Here is a 20,609-nt window from a genome sequence, read left to right on the forward strand (position 1 = left end):
CAGAAACGATTGATGACATACCGTATAAATAACAACAGCAGCCCACAGGTGTACTTGTGTTTATTTTTATAAGGAAACATGTTTATATGGACCTAAAAATGCACTGCATTAATCTGAGAAAACACACTGCATTCATTCCTGTATTTTGTTAATATTGCAATAAATATCGCAGAACAAACAAAGATTTAGTTATTTCCAACATCATGCAGCCCCAGTGGGCGAAATAAAAGGCTGTGAGTACTTGACCAATCAGAAACGATCAGTACTGCAGGCCCCGCCCTGAAAGTTCCTGGACCTTAGGAAAGTCGTACCCGCTGAGCAGGGACTTTTCAGGGGGTAAGTCAGCTACCCTGGAACTAAATTTAGACCCTGGTTCCTGCTGTCGAAAAAAGCACCTTATAATAGTGATTTGTTCTGAACATTGCTGTTTCTTTTGCTGTGAATAATTATTTATTTTACATTTCAGAAAATAAAGGAATCTTAATTTTGTTCTTAATTTCTTTTGTTTTTTTCTCTTAAAAAATAACAAAAAGAACCGATAAGAATACCGTTAAAGTACCGGATCGTTAAGCAGGTTCGATAAGAGTAGTAATACCATTAAATCTTAACGATAGCCATCCCTACTCGTGTGACACAGCTATCTGACCCCCCCATTGGTCTACCTCAATAGTGAAGGGCGAGGGGGCATCCTTGCCTGCTGTTCCCTGGGGCGCTTAGCCGACTGTGGTCTTAGAGCAGGAGCTGGCGGCCGTTTACCAAATGGCAACGGGCCTCTCTTTGTCTTACTGGCATACTGAAACAACCCACGAGGATGTGTTGTCCCTGACTGTTAATGCATGGGCGACTCCTAAACAGAGCACACAATAATCATATCCATCCTCTATGGGCCTTTTTACACCACAGCCCACACAAGGAGGTCCCATGCCGCTTCGTGTTGTACTGATGTTGCCAGGCAAGCAGGAAGTGTATTTTTTTTTGGCAATCTGGAAGTGTACTCGCGTGCGGTGCCTTATGTTTGTATATATATATGTTTGTTATGTATCTTCACATTATTAAACTGTAAAAGAGCGATTTAATCGTAGTTGTAATTAAAATCAAAGTGTGTATATAAGGGTTAGTGTGTGTGATGAACAAAGATGTTTATTTGTTCTCTGACTTTATTTATGTTGCCTGTGGAATTAGATGCCACACAAGAAACAATTACTTTGGGGTTCTAGTAGCCTTAGTTTTATTGTTAACAGAGTGCAGAAGCTACATGGGTTCTCTTAGGTAACTGTGCATGAGCTGTACGGTTAGCCTTTAGACAGAATGGCTTCAATAAAAAAAAACTATAAAATAACAAAATCTCAAAAACACACCAGAAAATATGGCAGTAGGCTTAGGCTGAAAATAGAAACAGAAAATAAAACCTGTTAAATACAGATCCACCAAAAAATCTATAAAATGAATGTGTATAAAGCACAGTTACATTTCAACACGTTTCAATAAACCTCACATGGAACTCCCTGGAGACTTCTCCATCGTTGGCACTGTCTTTGCTTTAATACAAAGACAAAATGAATATAAAAGCTGTACTGTGTCAGAGTTAATACAACACAAGCAACGATCAAGACAGGAGGGAACACCGCTGTGTCACCTGCCTGTAAACTGTAAACTTCTGTCACAGATGTGCCTGCGGGATGATCGGGGCAAACAGGCAGTTACACGAGGTGGCTATAACTGTGTGTATTCTCGTCATCAGCGGCACCTCGTTCTGGTGCACGTTAATGCCGTGGCTACGTAAACGGACTGTTCACAGAGCCGACGTGCTGCAGACCTTTTAGCACACACGCAGCACGAGTTGTAATCAGTTGATAACTCTTTCAAAAAATGAAAATTATATTATTTTGGGCTTTCATGCCATTATTTGCCGCACCACCTTTATTAGCTTGAGTAGCTCCTGAAGATTGTACTAATTTAAAAATCTGAGAACAATCTCTGATCTTGATGATAGGAAGGTTTCTGCAGGCAGCTTAGGTAAGACAAAACTGCTTTGAATTGATATTGGAATTGGTCGTTGTTGAGTTTCACTCTCTGAGCATAAATAGGTGAGGTCAGCTGATGCGAGTCACACCCTCTATTGCTTGCTGTTGTGAAATCAAAAAGGGGAGGTTCAGCCGTGGGACTTCCGGGTTCAACTGCAGCACTTCCTGGTATTTAAACACACAAGCTAAACTGTAGCGTTGGCCCAAATTGGGAAAAGACCAGCAAGTCTACCTGCACGAGTCCACCGAGCTAAGTCACCGGCTGGTAAGGCCCTTTCCTCCATTTTCTTTGTTGCCTACCTAAGGCAACATGTGCTACAAACAAATTCCTGTCCTGAATTTATCCAAGCACTTACAAAGCTGTCAGATATTCAGGTACCTGCCCTGACTGAAACCTGGATCCGTCCAGAAAACACTGCCACACCAACTGCACTCTCTGTAGACACAGTGTTCTCACACACACCCCGCTCTGTTGGACGTGGAGGTGGTCCAGGTGTCCTCATTTCCAAAACCTGGAAATTCAGTTAGCTCACCCCGCTAAGCAACCACTCATCATCTGAATACCATGCAGTCATGATTACTGCTCCCATCGAAGTTAATGTTATCGTCATATACGGCCCACCAGGATACCATCTGGACAACTTTGTTGAGGAACTGGACATGTTACTCTCAGACATACCTGACGATGACACGCCACTTATTGTCATTGGAGACGTTTACATGGACAAAGCCCAGGCAACAGACTTCCTGTCTCTTCTGTCCTCTTTCGACCTCAAACAGGTCCCTCCCCCTCCCACACGAGGCAGGTAATACTCTGGATCTCATTTTTACTTGGAACCGCCCCCCTACATCTGTCAGATCACTACTTCATCCAATTCACCGTCTCTACACCGGAACTCCTCCAAACTCCTCCACAAATGGTCTCATACCGCCGAAACATCCGATCCCTTACACCAACCCAGTTTTCTAATGAGGTCTTGGCTGCCATGCCTCCTCATAAGGAATTCCCCATACTCTGTGTAAATGAGGCTAAAGACACACTCTGCTCCTCACGAGCCTCCTCTCTAAACAAACTCTGCCCTCTAGTGTCCAAACCAGCTTGTAACACCCCCTCTAGTCCATGGCTCACTGAGGTCATCAGAGAGCAAAGGGCAGGGCTCAGGGCAGCAGAGAGAAAGTGGCGTAAATCCAGAGAGTCCACTGACCTCAGTGACTACCATCAACAACTTTTAAACAAGGTTTAAAAAACTTCTAAGACCACTTATTTTTAAAACTCATCATTTAACACTCCTCTATCCACCACCTCCCCCAGCCTCCACTCTGCTCACTCCAGATATGCTCACCACATTCTTTTCAAATAAGGTTTTGACCATCAGAAAGCAGTTCTCTGAACCTGACCAACTCAGCCTGCAGCCACCAGCTAATAGCGCCTCACTCACCTCATTCTCCCCCCTGACTGAGGATGAAGTCTCCAAGCTTCTGCTGGACTCGCGGCCTACTACCTGTCCACTGGACCCAATACCATCAAACCTCCTACAGACCATTTCCCCAACACTTAATCCTGCAGTCACGCACATTATCAACTCTTCACTGTCAACGGGTGTGTTCCCCACTGCATTCAAGCAAGCTCAGGTCACCTCACTGCTCAAAAAAACCCACCCTCAGACCAAACCAGGTTGAAAACTAGAGACCAGTTGCTTGCCATCGCTGCTAGATCTGTCAGCTGTCTTTGACACAGTGAACCACCAAATCCTCCTCTCCACTCCCTCAGGATCTGCCCTCCTCTGGTTCATGTCCTACCTCTCAGGGAGATCTGTTAGAGTATCTTGGAAAGGAGAAGTGTCCAAACCCCACAGCTTATCCACAGGGGTGCCTCAAGGGTCAGTGCTCGGTCCCCTTCTCTTTTCAATATATACCACCTCACTTGGTGCAATCATCCGCTCCCATGGTTTCTCATACCATTGCTATGCGGACGATACCCAGCTCTTCCTGTCATTCCTACCAGATGACTACACAGTCTCGGCACTGTCTGCCGAATCTCGTCATGCCTTGCTGATGTCTCTAAATGGATGAAAGAACACCATCTTCAGCTCAACCTATCCAAGACTGAGCTCCTTGTCATCCCAGCCAGTCCCTCTATGCAACCACAGATCAACATCCAGCTCGGACAAGCTGACCTCAGACCCACTGAGTCGGCCCGGAGCCTGGGCGTCATAATTATAAAAAAGAAAAGAAAAAAGAAAAGAAAAATAGCCCTACACACTGCCTGTCAGCACCAGTGTTCGGTCGCACTTGAAGCTGTTCGTTGGCTCTTCCTGACTCCGCCCCCTCCTGTCTTGATCGTTGCTTGTGTTGTATTAACTCTCAGATGTACGTCGCTTTGGACAAAAGCGTTTGCTAAATGAAATTGTAAAATTATAAAAATTGTAAACTCAATTTTGATTGAAGAATTGTTTTGAATCAAAAATTGATTCTAAATCGAATCGTGACCCCAAGAATTGTGAGACACCCAAAGATTCCCACCCACAGAGTAAACATTACATCTGTAAATAAGGTCATTGTGTTTTATTTGGTGAGCTTTTAATTTAGCAGTTCATCAGAGTTACTTCCTCTTTGTTTCAGGATTGTTCAGTGGATAACATGTCTGACATTAAAAACACAATCAGCCAAATATGAACCAAAGTGAAGCCTCGTCCACCAACATTTAGACCACAGGACTGAAAGGAGACTCTCCCTCCTGCAGAGAGCACAGAGACACTGAGGAACCAGGCGACCTGAGCATAAACCCAAACCCAGGATAAAGAGGTTCAGTGAAGGTGGTGTTGAAGGTGTGGAGGTGGCTCAGTGTGTCAGAGGAGACTGTGTAGAAGGACAGAGTGCCAGCAGGACAGTCCACATACACTGCTACTCTACCAGAGACAGAGGAGGAGGAGAGAGGGAGGTCTGTTTCTCTGCTATTGTGCCAGACAGAGTAACCACCATCAGAGCAGATCAGACTCCAGGACTGATCATTATGTCCAAACAAACAGCCATAACTCACTCCTTTCCTCCTGACTCCTCTGTAACTCACTGATATATCAACCTTTCCTCTCCACTCGACCTCCCAGTAACAGCGACCAGTCAAACGATCTCTACACAGCAGCTGAGACCTGTATTCAAATCTGTCTGGATGATCAGGATATGACTGATCTTCGATCACACCTGTCACCTTCCTGTTGTTGTCAGACAGTTTGAGTTTTTTGTTTGCCGTGTTTGAGTCCAGAGTGAGTTCACAGAAATCTGATGGAGAGAGAAAGACACAACACAGCAGCAGTTTATCATCAGACACACCTGAAGGGTTTATTCTTTGTTACCTGACAGTCTGCTGTTTGGTCATCATGAGTCAAACTGATTCCACACTTACACTTCTTCAGACCAGGCTTTAACCACTGCTCTCCACCATGGTCCACCCTGGAGGAAGAAACACAGTCACAATGATTTTCCTGAGTTCCTCAGTTTGTCACTGTGACAGAGAAACAGGCTGAAAATCATCTGAGTCAACTGTCTGCATCAGTCTGTCACTTTATCTGAGAGGAGAAGAAGACGACGACGTGATCTCCACATAGTAGATTAAATGTTCACACACACGTTTATATTGTGTCATTTATGTTTTAAGTGTCATACGATGTACAGCTTCACAAACCGTACACAGTGTCGCAGACACAGGGATATTGCACTCTGAGATTCTGAAGTCACAGTGTTGTACAATGGTTTGTCTATGAGGCCTTTAGTGCTGTGTTCAGTGTGGTGACGGCTTTAGGGTACAAACTGTTCATGAGTCTGTTGGTGCGTGCTTTGATTGATCTGCAGCTCTTCCCTGAGGGCAGGGGGTCAAACAGGTGATGGGCGGGGTGAGACGGGTCTTTCAGGATGTCTTCTGTAGACAACGAGAGGTGTAGATGTCATCCAGGGCAGACAAGCGAGTGTTTGTGATTTTTTCTGGGCTGTGTTGATGATCTTCTGCAGGGCCTTCCTGTCAGCCACAGAGCTGCTGTCGTACCACACCAGGATCCCATGTGTCAGTATGCTCTCAATGGAGCCGTGGTAGAAGGACACCAGCAGCTGTTGTGACAGGTTGACCTTCTTGAGTGTTCTCAGGAAGTAGAGCCGCTGCTGTGCCTTTTTAACCAGAGTGTTTGTTGACGGATCGTGTGAGATCGTGTGAGAAGTGCCCAGGAAACTCTCTCCACTGTCTCTCCATGTATGTGCAGTGGTAGGTGGTCGTCCTGCTTCCACTTGAAGTCAATAATCAGTTCTTTCAGTTCTTTTGCCAGGTTATTCTCTGCACACCACTCTGTCAGCCTTTGTACCTCCGCTCTGTAAGCAGACTCATCGCCCACCACTGTCGTGTCATCAGCAGATTTTATGATTGTGTTCATGTGATGGGTTGGTGCACAGTGTTCAGTACACAGAGAGTATAGGAAGGGGCTCAGCACACAGCCTTGTGGAGCTCCTGTGCCCATCCTGACTGCCTGCAGCCGGTCTGTGGAGAAGGCCTTTATCCAAAGGCAGATGTTGTTGTTGAAGCCTCGATCAGACAGCTCGGACAGCAGTTTGCTGGGGAAGATGTTATTAAATGCAAGACTGTAGTCTACAAACAGCAGCTGTGAATATGCTCCTCATTGTTCTAAATGGAGCAGTACAGTGTGGTGTGCTTCAGAAGCAGTCTCTGCAGGCACTTCTTGATAACAGGTGTCAATGCTATTGGCCTGTCGTCATTTAGGCAGGTTATTGATGTGTGCTTTGGAACTGGCACTACTGTGGCAGTCTTTAAACATGTGGAGACAGAGCACGGGCCAGAGATGGTTGAAATGTTTGTGAATACATCAATTAGCTCAGCAGCACAGAACCCGACCTGGAACACCATCCGGACCAGCTGCTTTCTGTACATTGATGTTACACAGTGAGCGTGTGACCTCAGCAGCTGGAGCAGGGGTCATGACATGTCAGAGTGGCTCTCAGTCCTTTGCTTGTAAGCAGCTTTGGCATCTCTGAGGCCCCTCTTCATGTGGCCACTCTGAACTGTTCAGTATTGCCGGACCTGAAACCCGTGTTGAGGCTGTAAAGCAGCAGTCGGACTCCTTCAGTCATCCATGGCTTATTGAAAATGTCCAATGTGCTCATCTTTAAATAGAGTCTGGTCAGTGCAGTTCAAGCAGTCGTGAGCTCCAGGAAGAAAAGGCTTTTTTGTTCCTCGATGAGCAACATTTCTCTTTTGATTTTAATGTGCAGTAAAACAATCTGGGTAACAGTATCTTACGGTTTAAAGAAAAGTGGTTTCATTGATACTTTTGATTAAAAGAAAAGTTGAAAAAAGCTCACGTTATTTATATTATTTCCAAAGTCAAGAGCAATCTTTCATGTCCAGTATAAATGTTTGCTTTTCATAGTTTATTTCACAAAGGCTGCATCTGAACACAGTCATTCATGAGACATCAAAGGTTGTCATGGCGACAGTCCTCCATTTTGGAACCTTTTGGACAGTAAGAACTTCATGATGAGTTACCACAGCAGAGGCACTGTTAGATTTTTGGTGAGCGGGGAAATGAACGGATCAATTTGCAACGTGAGCGTAGTTCACTGGAGGCGGCGGAGTTACACTTTTTAAAGTTTTCAATGATTATTGTGTTCATACAATCAGGGTGAATCCCCCCCGACGCCCCTACTGGGGTCTAAGGCTCCACAATATCGTCATCCTCACACTTGTAGTAAGCTCGATCTTTCTTCAATATATATGTGATCTGTGTTGGTATGCGAAATATCAAAAATGATTCTGAGTTATCAGAATAACTGATATTATACCTTTTGAGGTGTGGGGCGCCACATCCAAAACTGATCATCACTACTACTGAGAGGGAGCTCGGTGCAGATAAGAAAAACTAATAAATGAACGTGAACTAGTTCTTTTGAATCTGCGTGGACCGAACTCTTTTTAAGTGTGAACTTGAACAACACATCATTTGGAGGCTCCTGCAGTGTCTGAACCCTTGTTGTCTGTCCATACCTGAGCGTGTCCAGTCTCCAGTGTGGATCCCCCAGCCTGGCAGACAACAGCTTCACGCCTTGTTCTCCTGGATGATTGTAGTTCAGGTCAAGCTCTCTCAGATGGGAGGGGTTAGAGTTCAGAGCTGAGGCCAGAGAGGCAGAGCCTTCCTCTGTGATCAGACAGCCTGACAGGCTGGAAATAAAATCACGTAATTAAAAAAAATCTTACCGATTTTGGACCATTTTTAAGGTTATCTATAAGCCTCATACTGACCTGAGAGTTTCCAGTGTACAGTGTTCACTCTGCAGTCCCTCAGACAGCAGCTTCACTCCTGAGTCCTGCAGGTTGTTGTTGCTCAGGTCCAGCTCTCTCAGACTAGAGGACTGGGAGCTGAGGACTGAGGACAGAGCTCCACAGCTTCTCTCTGAGAGGTTACAGCTGCTCAGTCTGAAGAAGAATCAACAGATCACATACAATGTTTGCTTTTTCTGAATAAAGAACAGCTTCTTTAAACTTGTATCGTTAGGTGTGTACCTACCGAGCTTTGTTGGAGGCCTTGACCACTGGCAGCAGCCTCAGAAGAGCCTCCTCTGAAGCAGAGTACTTCTTCAGGTCAAACACGTCCAGATCTTTTTCTGATGACAGTAAGATGAAGACCAGAGCTGACCACTGAGCAGGAGACAGTTCATCTGTGGAGAGACGTCCTGATCTCAGGGACTGTTGGATCTGCTCCACTAGAGAGCGATCATTCAGTTCATTCAGACAGTGGAACAGATTGATGCTTTTCTCTGTGGAGAGATTCTCACTGATCTTTGTCTTGATGTACTCGACTGTTTCTTGATTGGTCTGTGAGCTACTTCCTGTCTGTGTCAGCAGACCTCGCAGGAGAGTCTGGTTGGTCTCTAGTGAAACCCCGAGGAGGAAGCGGAGGAACAAGTCCAGGTGTCCATTTGGACTCTGTAAGGCCTTATCAACAGCACTCTGACAGAAGTGTGTCTCTGCAGATTCATGATGAATTCTTTGTTCTTCTGACATCAGATTGACACCAGAGTTGATGAACTTCAGATGGACATGAAGAGCAGCCAGAAACTCCTGAACGCTCAGATGGACGAAGCAGAACACCGTGTCCTGGTACAGTCCTCTCTCCTCTTTAAAGACCTGTGTGAACACTCCTGAGTACACTGAGGCTGCTCTGATATCGATGCCACACTCTGTCAGGTCTGACTCATAGAAGATCAGGTTTCCTTTCTGCAGCTGCTCAAAAGCCAGTTTTCCCAGAGACTCGATCATCTTCCTGCTCTCTGGACTCCAGTGTGGATCTGTCTCAGCTCCTCCATCATACTTGATGTTCTTCAGTTTGGACTGAACCACCAGGAAGTGGATGTACATCTCAGTCAGGGTCTTGGGCAGCTGTCCTCCCTCTCTGGTCTTCAACACATCCTCCAGAACTGTAGCAGTGATCCAGCAGAAGACTGGGATGTGGCACATGATGTGGAGGCTTCGGGATGTCTTGATGTGGGAGAGGATTCTGCTGGCCTGCTCCTCATCTCTGAATCTCTTCCTGAAGTACTCCTCCTTCTGAGGGTCAGTGAACCCTCTGACCTCTGTCACCATGTCGACACACTCAGGAGGGATCTGATTGGCTGCTGCAGGTCGTGTGGTTATCCAGAGGCGAGCAGAGGGAAGCAGTTTCCCCCTGAAGAGGTTTGTCAGCAGCACATCCACTGAGCTGGACTCTGTGACATCAGTCAGGATCTCATTGTTGTGGAAGTCCAGAGGAAGTCGACACTCATCCAGACCGTCAAAGATGAACACAACCTGGAACTCTTCAAACCTGCAGATTCCTGCTTCTTTGGTTTCAGTGAAGAAGTGATGAACAAGTTCCACCAAGCTGAACTTCTTCTCTTTCAGCACATTCAGCTCTCTGAAGGTGAAGGGAAACATGAACTGTATGTCCTGGTTGGCTTTGTCTTCAGCCCAGTCCAGAGTGAACTTCTGTGTTAAGACAGTTTTCCCAATGCCAGCCACTCCCTTTGTCATCACTGTTCTGATTGGTCCATCTCTTCCAGGTGAGGCTTTAAAGATGTCTTCTTGTCTGATGGTTGTTTCTGGTCTGTGTGGTTTCCTGGATGCTGATTCAATCTGTCTGACCTCATGTTCATCATTGACCTCTCCAGTCCCTCCCTCTGTGATGTAGAGCTCTGTGTAGATCTGATTCAGAAGGGTTGGGTTTCCTGCTTTAGCGATCCCCTCAAACACACACTGGAACTTCTGCTTCAGGTTAGACTTCAGTTTACGCTGACAAACTGGAGCAACAGGCCCTGAATGAACAAGAAATGTAATTAATAAATGTAAGCTATTTTCAATCTGATGATTTTAAACTTAAACACATCAGGGTGGTGTTTATTTCCCTCCTCTCTGAAATCTCTTCAGCACATCAGGTGTGAACAGTTTCTCACAGTTCATAGATCTGATAAAATGTGTGCATCATATAAACAGCAGAAGAAAGTCCTCATTCGTAGCGACACGGTCGGCCGTTGAGTGAACTGCAGCAGACCTTGTACGCGCTCGCGCGGACCCTTAACGCATGAACGAGCATCCAGGGTTTTTGCCGAAGACGCACCAAACTGAGCATGCTCAGTCTCGGAACTCACCAGCTCCGTTTACATTTCACTGACGAGACGTGTTCATTGACCGGCATCGTGTTGTTTAAAATCAACACTGTTTGTCATCATACCTCAGTTAGTCTCATGTTAGCGAGCAAAGTTATTTGACAACACTGACGTACACACTCAGATAGTATTTTGGTAGTGTGGAAACAGAATTTATAGCTTTAATTCTGTATTTGTTAACATCTTAAATAATTATGGTTTTCTTCACAATTCGTTCCACCTTTCTACTTTTAGTTAAATTGTCTCAACAAATTGTAACTTCAGAGCTGAACAACATCAGAGTGTATTCTTCTTCCTTCCTGCGATCACATCAGTGTTAATCAAGGTTTTGATGTTTCCAAAGGAACCCCTGTGATTAACTTCCTTCTATACATGTGTTTAGCCATCAGACTGTGAGTTCTTCACACCTAAGACCACTGTATGAGCCTCGAGAAGCTAGCTTGAACCCTCTTGTTAGTTTGGTCCCCCAGACACCCCCCTCTGAGAATGACACCGTAGCTTCCTTCATCTTGGTTGTGTATTGCCCTTTGTTGCTCGATTTCAATAAGCATAGCGCTTTTGGTTAGCCCTTTGTTTCCTGTGACCCAAGATATATAATCTGACTAGAGCTGACTCTAGTCAGAGAGGTTTTCTACAACTTGCTGTGATGATCTCTCTCCACTGCGCAGTGAATAAAACTCATCTGAACCAGCCACTGAATCGGACCTGAAGATTATTAATTTCTTCTACAATATGGCGTTGTTGGCAACTCGCAAACCTTGGGCTATGGGACATCTTTTGACTGAGATGAGTGATGCTGAATATCAGCAAACGGCGCCAAATCCAAAGGATATTTCCTCACTTTGCTGGTATTCACACTGCTCTGTTCTGTCTCTGGATCCTCCATAGACCCAGGTAACGCGATTTAATTTGAATTTAAGAATTGCATTACTTGGAAGTTTTTGTAAGAAAAAATTGTGCTGCTGGTGGTTCTGGTGAGTTTTAAGGCCTAATTTGTTGTCCTCCGTGATTGTATCTTTATGTTTTATGTAGGTTATGGATGTACTTGCAGGTAGTATTTTGATATGTATTGCAAATTTTTCCCGTCCTCATCTTTGAAAATTTTGCTTTATAAGAATTGCAATGTGGTAAAGCCTGTGAGTAGGTAGTTTAATCATTTAAGGACCAGTAACCAGACTTGGCCTTATGCCATAATCAAAGTACCAGTAACCAGACTGAGGCTTTTTATGGTATCATACAGAAGAATTTTCTCCTGCTTGAGAGCTTTCTTCTGTATGAAATTATTCTATCGTATAGCCTGCTCCATGGGTACATGGGTTGTATAATAGCTTTGGAGGAGTAACCAGTCTCTACCAACTGTGTTGCACAGAGCAATTCCCCTGTTTGGGATTTCCTGCTGTGTGAGGTTATTATAGTGTAATGCCTGACCATAGCAGGAAGATAATAGGTAATAGGAGTAACCAGACTATCGTTACTATTATCCCCAGTGGATTTCCAGAGTGTGGTATCTCTGAAGAGGCCTGATTGTCCTGGAATTGAAATTGGTGCTGAAATATCATAATATTCCCGTTCTGAATTCGCAATTCGCACGACAATTTTTTTGTGACCGGATTTGTTCGTCTTGTTTTGTTCGTCTGTTTGTTGTCTCATCGTTGTGTGTGTACCCTAGACTCATTGATCTTTGTTCCCTCAATGTGTCAGCACTTTGCCTTGGCTTATTGTTTTGTTTTGTTTTGTTTTGAGTGAGTCAGTGAATTCTCCTTGGCATATGGGGAGTATCCCATCACTACCATTCTATGCTGTGTTTTTTTTTGTCATTAATGTTTTGTTTGTGATAGCTGTTTTGATACATACTGTATGGGCTTGATTGATGCTGCATTATGTGATTTATGCCAATTGTGGTTGCTTATGCATCTAATTCTATGTGTTAATGACATGGGCTGGAATGTCTACTAGATATTTTCTCTTGGTGTGTGTTCTTTAAGCTCATTGTGGGGTTTTGTTTTTGTTTTTTGTTTTTTGTTGTTGTTGTTGTTGTTGTTTGATTGGTTTTGTTTCTTTCTCTATGCATCCAAGTCCAAATTTTGGTTCATAATTTTGCATCTCTTCCTCATTCATAATGTTATTATTTTTGTTACATTAGTTTACATATCAATAACCTCATTGGTTTTCAGTCGTTTGCTGTATTTTTCTCCTTATTTTATGTTATTGTTTTGCTTTGTTTTTTTGGTTTCTAACTTTTTCCCTTCTATTCTTGTCTAGTTTAAATTTTCTCTAAAAAAGAAACCCACCTCACATTTAATTTCTTACATTTAAAATTTAAATCTGAAATTTTGTTTGTTGTTATTGTACACTGTGTTTTAATTTTCTAATTTCTTTCATTTTATTTTATTTTATTTTTGTTTGTTGTTATTGTACACTGTGTTTTAATTTTCTAATTTCTTTCATTTTATTTTATTTTTTGCTTCCGATTTCAGTTCCTTTATTTCATTTGACCACATTTTATTTTATTTTATATTTTTTTATTTTTTTTTACCTTCTTTCTTCGATACTTTCACTGTGTTTTAGTGCTGTTCTTGTTTCTGAAATGGGTAAAAGCCAGAGTAGACAATGGATTCCTGATAGGGGCACCCTAGCATGGTATATGTATGTGAATGTTGGTAATGATTGTGTGGCGGATGTACCAGAATGGTTTGAATGGACAAAAGAAACCAACGAATGTTTCACATTAGTGAGATCAGTTGACAATGTTGTATTAGAAGGACCGTAGAGAGATTTTGCAAGTGAAAGAAAGGAATAGTAAGTTGATAAAGAAGGTTAATTGGTTGAGGTATATGACCTGGTTTGAGCAAAGTGAAGGAAGGAATTCAGCCAGCATTTTAGCCAGCTTGAAAGACACTCGAGACAAACCTTAACAAAAGAATATTGTTTAACTGTTATTATTCTTGTGTTACAAACCTGCCTTCCCCAAGTGTTGTTATTATTGTTGTTTCTTTTGTTTCCCTTTGTTGAGGGTTTGTGATGCTCCTACGACGGCCGCGTAGTAGCCCCACATTCTCTTATTCCTCACTTTGCTCATGTGGCATATCAAATGACACACAAGCAAAAGGAGGATGGTGGCTTAAATAAATGAGAAGCACATTTGTGCTTAATTTGAAAAAAATAAAAAAATAAATAAAAATAGATTTGCAGAATTTTGCAGCTTTCCAAAATCTACTACAAATTAATGTGACCATTCAAAAAGACCACCCTCCTTCTCAAGGATTTTTGTTTAATATCTTAAAGAAAATGTTCTAATTATAAAAATGTTGTTCTTTTTTGCTGTTGTTTTGTTTTGAAACTGTCCTTTCGATTATTTAATTTATTTTATGCATCTAAAACCTGTGATTGTTCATGTTTGTTTGTTTTTTTCCTTTTTATTTTAACGGACATAAGTCTTTGCCCATTGTCTTGAGGACAATGAGAAACAACTGACAGAACTGAAAGAACTGGATGAACACCTATGAACATTTAATGAGCAGCAAATATCTCCTGACACACCTTCCATAGCTTTCCCACCATGATATTGATGATCAAAACTGACATTAACTTTTGCAAGTTGCAGTTTTCCTCTTCTTAAGCTCTACTTCGACAGACAATTGCGGCCCGAGGCTTCTCCTGCTGATAGTGGTAACTACAACATCCAGCCCGATGATGCAACTGAAGGGATACAGCTCTACAGCCCAGGTGGACCGACACATCCCAAGTCCTGCTGACTACAGACAATGCTGGAACAGCCCATCCCAAGTCCTGGCGACCACCGACACCGTCTTGAAGTGTGATGGATGACCTTCGTAGATCCCCTCCTACCACTGCAAAAGAACCAGTGCCCACCCAGGATGATGATATCAACCAGCGTTCAACTGATCGGATGCCCACAGAGGACACCAATGTTGCGGCTGCTGACCACTCTCATGAGTATTGCTCCTGTGACTCCTTGACACCACTGGCAAGGGCCAGGAGGACAGACTTGCTCTGGGAAGTCCCCCTTCTACAGAACAACAGCCACTGCTGACCAACAAGGAGGAGTTTGTAAAGACTTAATGCAGTCCCCCGCGCTTGGAATATGGGAGACACGGGACTCATCTACCAAACCTTTCCCACAAAGACTTCAATTACTTCCCCATAGTTCCCCCTTTAATGGTTTTCCCATCTCGGACTGTGTCACATCGTCTTTCCCATCACATAGTTTTATGCCCAATTGCATTCTTCCCCTGCAAGCAAGTGTAAGCTCTGCTACCCCGCCACCATACCAGAATCCGAATCAAACGTCTCCATACCTCTCTACAACCACTGAAATGGTCTATCAAAGGCACCGGAGAAGGTCATGAATGGGATTTTCAAACTGTGACTATGTTTTTTTTTTCTTTCCAAATACCCCAAAAAAAAAAATGCTTCTACAATTTGGACTTGAGACTATCATCTTCATCCTATAGCTTGTGTACAATACACACTCATACTGCTGAAGATGAGTGCTTCCCCATTTCACATCCAACTGTTCACTTACGCTTCATGAACTTTTCAATAGATCCTTTCACGAATTGTGCCACATTTTATGTCTAATCTCTGTTATTGATGTTGATGTTGTCCTATAAAGGACAAAAGGAGGAATTGTGGAAACAGAATTTATAGCTTTAATTCTGTATTTGTTAACATCTTAAATAATTATGGTTTTCTTCACAATTCGTTCCACCTTTCTACTTTTAGTTAAATTGTCTCAACAAATTGTAACTTCAGAGCTGAACAACATCAGAGTGTATTCTTTTTCCTTCCTGCGATCACATCAGTGTTAATCAAGGTTTTGATGTTTCCAAAGGAACCCCTGTGATTAACTTCCTTCTATACATTTGTTTAGCCATCAGACTGTGAGTTCTTCACACCTAAGACCACTGTATGAGCCTCGAGAAGCTAGCTTGAACCCTCTTGTTAGTTTGGTCCCCCAGACACCCCCCTCTGAGAATGACACCGTAGCTTCCTTCATCTTGGTTGTGTGTTGCCCTTTGTTGCTCGATTTCAATAAGCATAGCTCTTTTGGTTAGCCCTTTGTTTACTGTGACCCAAGATATATAATCTGACTAGAGCGGACTCTAGTCAGAGAGGTTTTCTACAACTTGCTGTGATGATCTCTCTCCACTGCGCAGTGAATAAAACTCATCTGAACCAGCCACTGAATCGGACCTGAAGATTATTAATTTCTTCTACAGTAGTCATAACGTTAGCGAGCATGCTAAGGTTAGCCAACGGGCTCTAACATAACTACACTGCATGGATCTGACATTGTGCTTCATAACCAAACGGCTAATTACTCAATTACCAGCCAGATCAGCTCCGGGAGTCTGCGTGAGTTAGCTGATGTTATCTACTCGACGGTGTTTTGCTACATCACCTAACTGGCAAATCGTCTGTGGTAGCAGACAGGGTAACGGTTGCTTGTTGCCAGCAGCTTACAGCTGGCTGGCTAACCTTAGCCTAGGCAGGTAGGGCATTGATATGGGCTAATAGAAAACAGTCAGTAGTTATACACATTTGTTTTGTTCTGCTACATAATTTACTGTTTACTGCCGAAATCAACACCGTCTGTCATGTTAGCTAGCAAAGTTATTTGTCAAGCTAGATAACACTGGCGTACACACTCAGATAGTATTTTGGTAGTCATAACGTTAGCGAGCATGCTAAGGTTAGCCAACGAGCTCTAACATAACTACACTGCATGGATCTGACATTGTGCTTCATAACCAAACGGCAAATTATGCTGGCTAACGAGCAAATCATCACAAGCGTCAGCGAACATTAGCCAGGCGGGGCAGGGCGGCTGCAGAGAGCTGGGATGAAGGTATTGGGCTGTGAGAGAAGAAAACGCTGCACCCGGAGATCCATCTCATTTTCACGGCCTGCGTTGTCTCGTGTTGCACACTGCTGACTGTAGCGGTGCAGAATGAGCTCTCAGCAGAGGTACTCGTGAACGCGCAGATTCGTCACATCCTCTTGTTTCCTGTAAAAACCCTCCCGAGTGCTTTACATAAAAATCAGCCCACAGGTTGTTCAGACCAACGGAGGACGTTGGGGAAGGTCTCGATTTATCAGTTCCTCTACTATCCCTCCACACATTGGCAATAAAAAATGATATTTGATTGATGAATATTTGTTAAATCTTACATATAGCCCCTTTAAATGTAACCCCCCCCATGTTGCCTCCATTTCCTCTTTCCATCATGTTAAATGTGTTAAAATCCTCTTACTGCTCTGCAGACAGTCAGCCAGCTCCTCCTGCTTCATTCTCCTCAGGAAGTGCAGTGTGATCTTCACAAATGCCTCTCTGCTGCTCCTCCTCTGCTCTTCCTCCTCACTGTCCAACACCTCCTCATCCTCCCTCTGACTCTCTAAGCATTCTGGGTAATCTGGACTCAGACCCCTCTTGATCTTCTTCAGCTCATTCTTCACAAAACTGACGATGTTCTCCTCCAGCAGCTGGAACAGAACAAGAGGTGAACTTTGACTTGTAGAAGTCAACATCAGATCATCAGTGACAGACAGAAAGCCTGCTGGTCTGCAGAGTGCAGCATGGACACTGGATCACGATGGTAGTTCAGTGTTCAGTCTGTGGATGGTCCTGTCTCCTAGAAACTAAGTTCATATCAGATGAGATTCATGTTGGAGAAATATCCTGCTCTGGTTTCACACAGAAAAAGTCTGCAGTGACTTTGGACACGATGTGTTTGTTAGAATGAAGCTGAAACCACAAACTGTCATGAACATGAACCAAAGTGTTTCTGTTGTTTAAACACAAACTGACTCAGTCTGTGAACTCTGCTCTCTGCTGCCAAAGTCTGTGTGAGACCACCATCCACCACGACCTCTGACCTCTGACTCTGTGAGGTACAGAAAGGCTTCCTTCAGTCCATCAAACACTGACTGTGAACATGATTCAGGCAGAGATGATGTTTGCAGTCATCAGGAAACAATTCAGGAACATAAAAATGTCCTTGTAAGTAAACTGTGATTCTCAGTAGTCGCTGTGTTTGTTCGTTTACACACCATAAATATGGAGTCCAGCTGTGTTTGATGCTGCTGGGCAGACGGACCAATGGGAGCCTCCGACCTCTGCTGCTGACCTCTGTGGAGCAAATATAATATACTGTATATAATACAATGACACACAGTGTTACATGTGAGAGATTCTACCTGGTGGAGCCTGTTAGAAACACTGCTGGATCCTCCGACACACACAGGACACACATGAAGCTACATGCTCAGTACAGTTATTAATGTGGACAAGACGGTTTACTGCTGCTGGATCCTGATAGAAACACAGACACTGACAAGTGTTCAGGTTCACACTGAAAACACTGTTATGTTCAAATTAATGTTTTCATACAGAACAACAGAAGAACGTTTAACTTCTCACCTTTGATCATCAGACTGATCTTTGAACTCAATAGGTCGAAACATCGACCCGTCACTCTTGAAGGACACACAGCTGGGTCCAGGTCCAGGTTCAGGTCCAGGTTCAGGTCCAGGTCCAGCAGAGTCTGCTCTCTCATGTTTGACACTGAAAGAATCACAAACACTGATAAAATGCTTCTGCCAACAACTTTGAAATGTTTTAAAACTGATAGTAAACAATAAATAAACTATGAAATAAATCATTACTTTTGATCATCAGACTGATGTCCAACTTTGAACTCAATGAATCGGCCAATCGACTGAACACTCTTAAAGGACACACAGGTGGCAGCAGGTCCAGGTCCAGGTCCAGGTCCAGGTCCAGCAGAGTCTGGTCCGTGCTGCTGCTCTGGCCTTCAACACAACACACACAGAGCTGTGAGTGTGAATAATGATGGTGGAGTGATGTGAGTGCTGAGCTCTGACATGGAGAAGAGTCATGGACAGTTAGAGATCCTCATCTCACCTCTGAGCTTTGGTCTGGCTGTCATGTTCCCCATACCGAGTGGTTTTAGAGGGAGGGGCTCCCTCCTCTCTGTCCTCACGCTGACTCATAGCAGAGCCCCCACCTTCACACAAACACAACAACATGCTCGTTCATTACAACCAGCTTTACATCACAGAGACACACACTGCTCTCTACCACAGTGTCATTCCTGCCAAATTCCAAACAGCTGTTTGTAGAAGAGACAACGGACTGAAGAAATACAACATGATGGAAACGACAAAGTGCCGCTCATGGTGGGGACCAGAGGACGTTGTTGTCCTTCATGTGTGAAGTGTTGTATGTCAGCTGTGTGTGTCGTAAAGTACTGCAGCCGCTAGCACAGACTAAAATCAGACTTCACTGTTCTGAAGAGATCACCGGCGGTGCTTGTTGAAAAGTGTCCTGATTACCTGCTGAGTGATCTGGTGTTGATAGCGGTGGCTGCTCTGCTAAATGTAAACATTAACACTGAGACAGCTCCGCTTCTGCACCATCATTTTTCTGAAGAGGATTAATGCAAAACCAACGCCGAATAATTACTGTTCAACAAATCGACTGCAAACAAAACAACTCTTCCCTGTGAGTGGTCCCCTTTGATCAGAACTAACAACCATAGTTTCGCCTCTTCGTTCAGCTGAATTAAATTCCATTTCACTGTAACCCTTTATCACTCAGTTCATCTAAGTCGAATATTAGTGCAGTGTCATAATCATGCTGTTAATGACAAGAGTTTAATCTTTGATACATGTATTACATGTTCAATTTCAAGTAACTGTTTCTGCTAGCAGTCAGTACAATAGAGCCAGAGTAACATGAGTGGAACAACGGAGGTATCATTTGACCCTTTCATTGTTTCTAATGCTGTGACCGACATTAACTGAGTGACATAAAAGTACTCCAACCCTGTCTGTGAATGAGAAATACAAGCCAACACTACAACAGCACTTCACCATCTGTACTGTTCTTAGAAACTGTTGGTCACGGTACCTTCTGATGGAGAGAAAAACCTGCCTGAAGACGAAGACTGAAAGTGAAACTAAAAAGCAGCTTCAACCCGAAAACAACCACCGGAGAAAGAACACACATGGAGCTGCCAGCAGGACGTTTCAACAGTGTTCATTTCGTCAACGAAAATTATGACATAAACGTTCGTCAACGACCCTTTCCCATGAAGACGACGACACGTTTATAAAACTGATCGTAAAAACTCTGACGTCACGTATGTTTAGTTTTCGTGAACGAGACGAGACGGGACTAAAATGTCAGCGGTGATCAGTCAGACATTCAAAATCCAGTTTGAATCCTCGAGCTGCAGTTACAGATAACTAGTATCACAAAGGTGCGTATAAACTTTCTCCGTGAACTCTGGCTTCCTGCCTCAGGCTCTGTGCGCGCGCTCAGAAAAACGTTTTACCATGTGACGCTTCATCCGCACTAAAAGGAGCGATCACCGACTCTGCTTCAGTCAGACACCAGCGAGGATGAACACTTAGGGCCACTAACCGTAATCCAGTGTCCCTAGACGCTGTTGTAGCAGTGAAATGTTGTTACACTAGATTATACATGGAAACCTTTTAATTTTAACCTTTGACTAAAAGGGAGGCAGAGGACTTTTATTCTGAAGGAGCAAAGAGATCAAGTTTGATCTCAACTTCGTTGGGGGGTAACTTCCTGTTTTATTCATTGATTTTATTACATGGCACTGCCTCCTTTGTTTGCCAAAAACGATTTTCTGTCTGAAGTTAAAGTCAATAAAAGGCGTACATTATAATTTGAAGGTGATATTTTTTTGTGAAGGAGATACTAAAAGGATGGATTCATGTCGAACATGTAAAGTGCGTTAGCAGCAGAGTGGGAATGCATTGTTTTAAAGAGTTCTACCTATGTCACGTATGGAGTAGTGTTGTTGGCGGTTGGCA

The 20,609-nt window shown here is 43.5% G+C and overlaps 1 protein-coding gene and 1 pseudogene across 1 annotated transcript; one reads left to right on the top strand and one right to left on the bottom strand.

Annotated features, from left to right (window-relative positions):
* Window positions 1-1,211: 1,211 nt before the first annotated feature.
* Window positions 1,212-18,858, bottom strand: LOC138604815 (protein NLRC3-like). Its single transcript, XM_069676811.1, has 10 exons — window positions 18,670-18,858; window positions 18,411-18,557; window positions 18,166-18,309; window positions 17,796-17,874; window positions 17,000-17,228; window positions 8,588-10,370; window positions 8,323-8,496; window positions 8,068-8,241; window positions 5,428-5,474; window positions 1,212-5,303 (listed from the first exon to the last, which is right to left on the bottom strand). The coding sequence occupies exons 1-10, from the start codon at window positions 18,792-18,794 to the stop codon at window positions 4,729-4,731; spliced, it is 3,477 nt and encodes a 1,158-aa protein (XP_069532912.1). The 5' UTR covers window positions 18,795-18,858; the 3' UTR covers window positions 1,212-4,728.
* Window positions 1,256-3,704, top strand: LOC138604768 (uncharacterized; annotated as a pseudogene).
* Window positions 18,859-20,609: the final 1,751 nt, after the last annotated feature.

Source organism: Semicossyphus pulcher, unplaced genomic scaffold (assembly GCF_022749685.1).
Source record: "Semicossyphus pulcher isolate SPU_LCO1_2020_fin unplaced genomic scaffold, fSemPul1.0.p SCAF_27, whole genome shotgun sequence".
In the NCBI taxonomy this organism is placed as follows: Eukaryota; Metazoa; Chordata; class Actinopteri; order Labriformes; family Labridae; genus Semicossyphus; species Semicossyphus pulcher.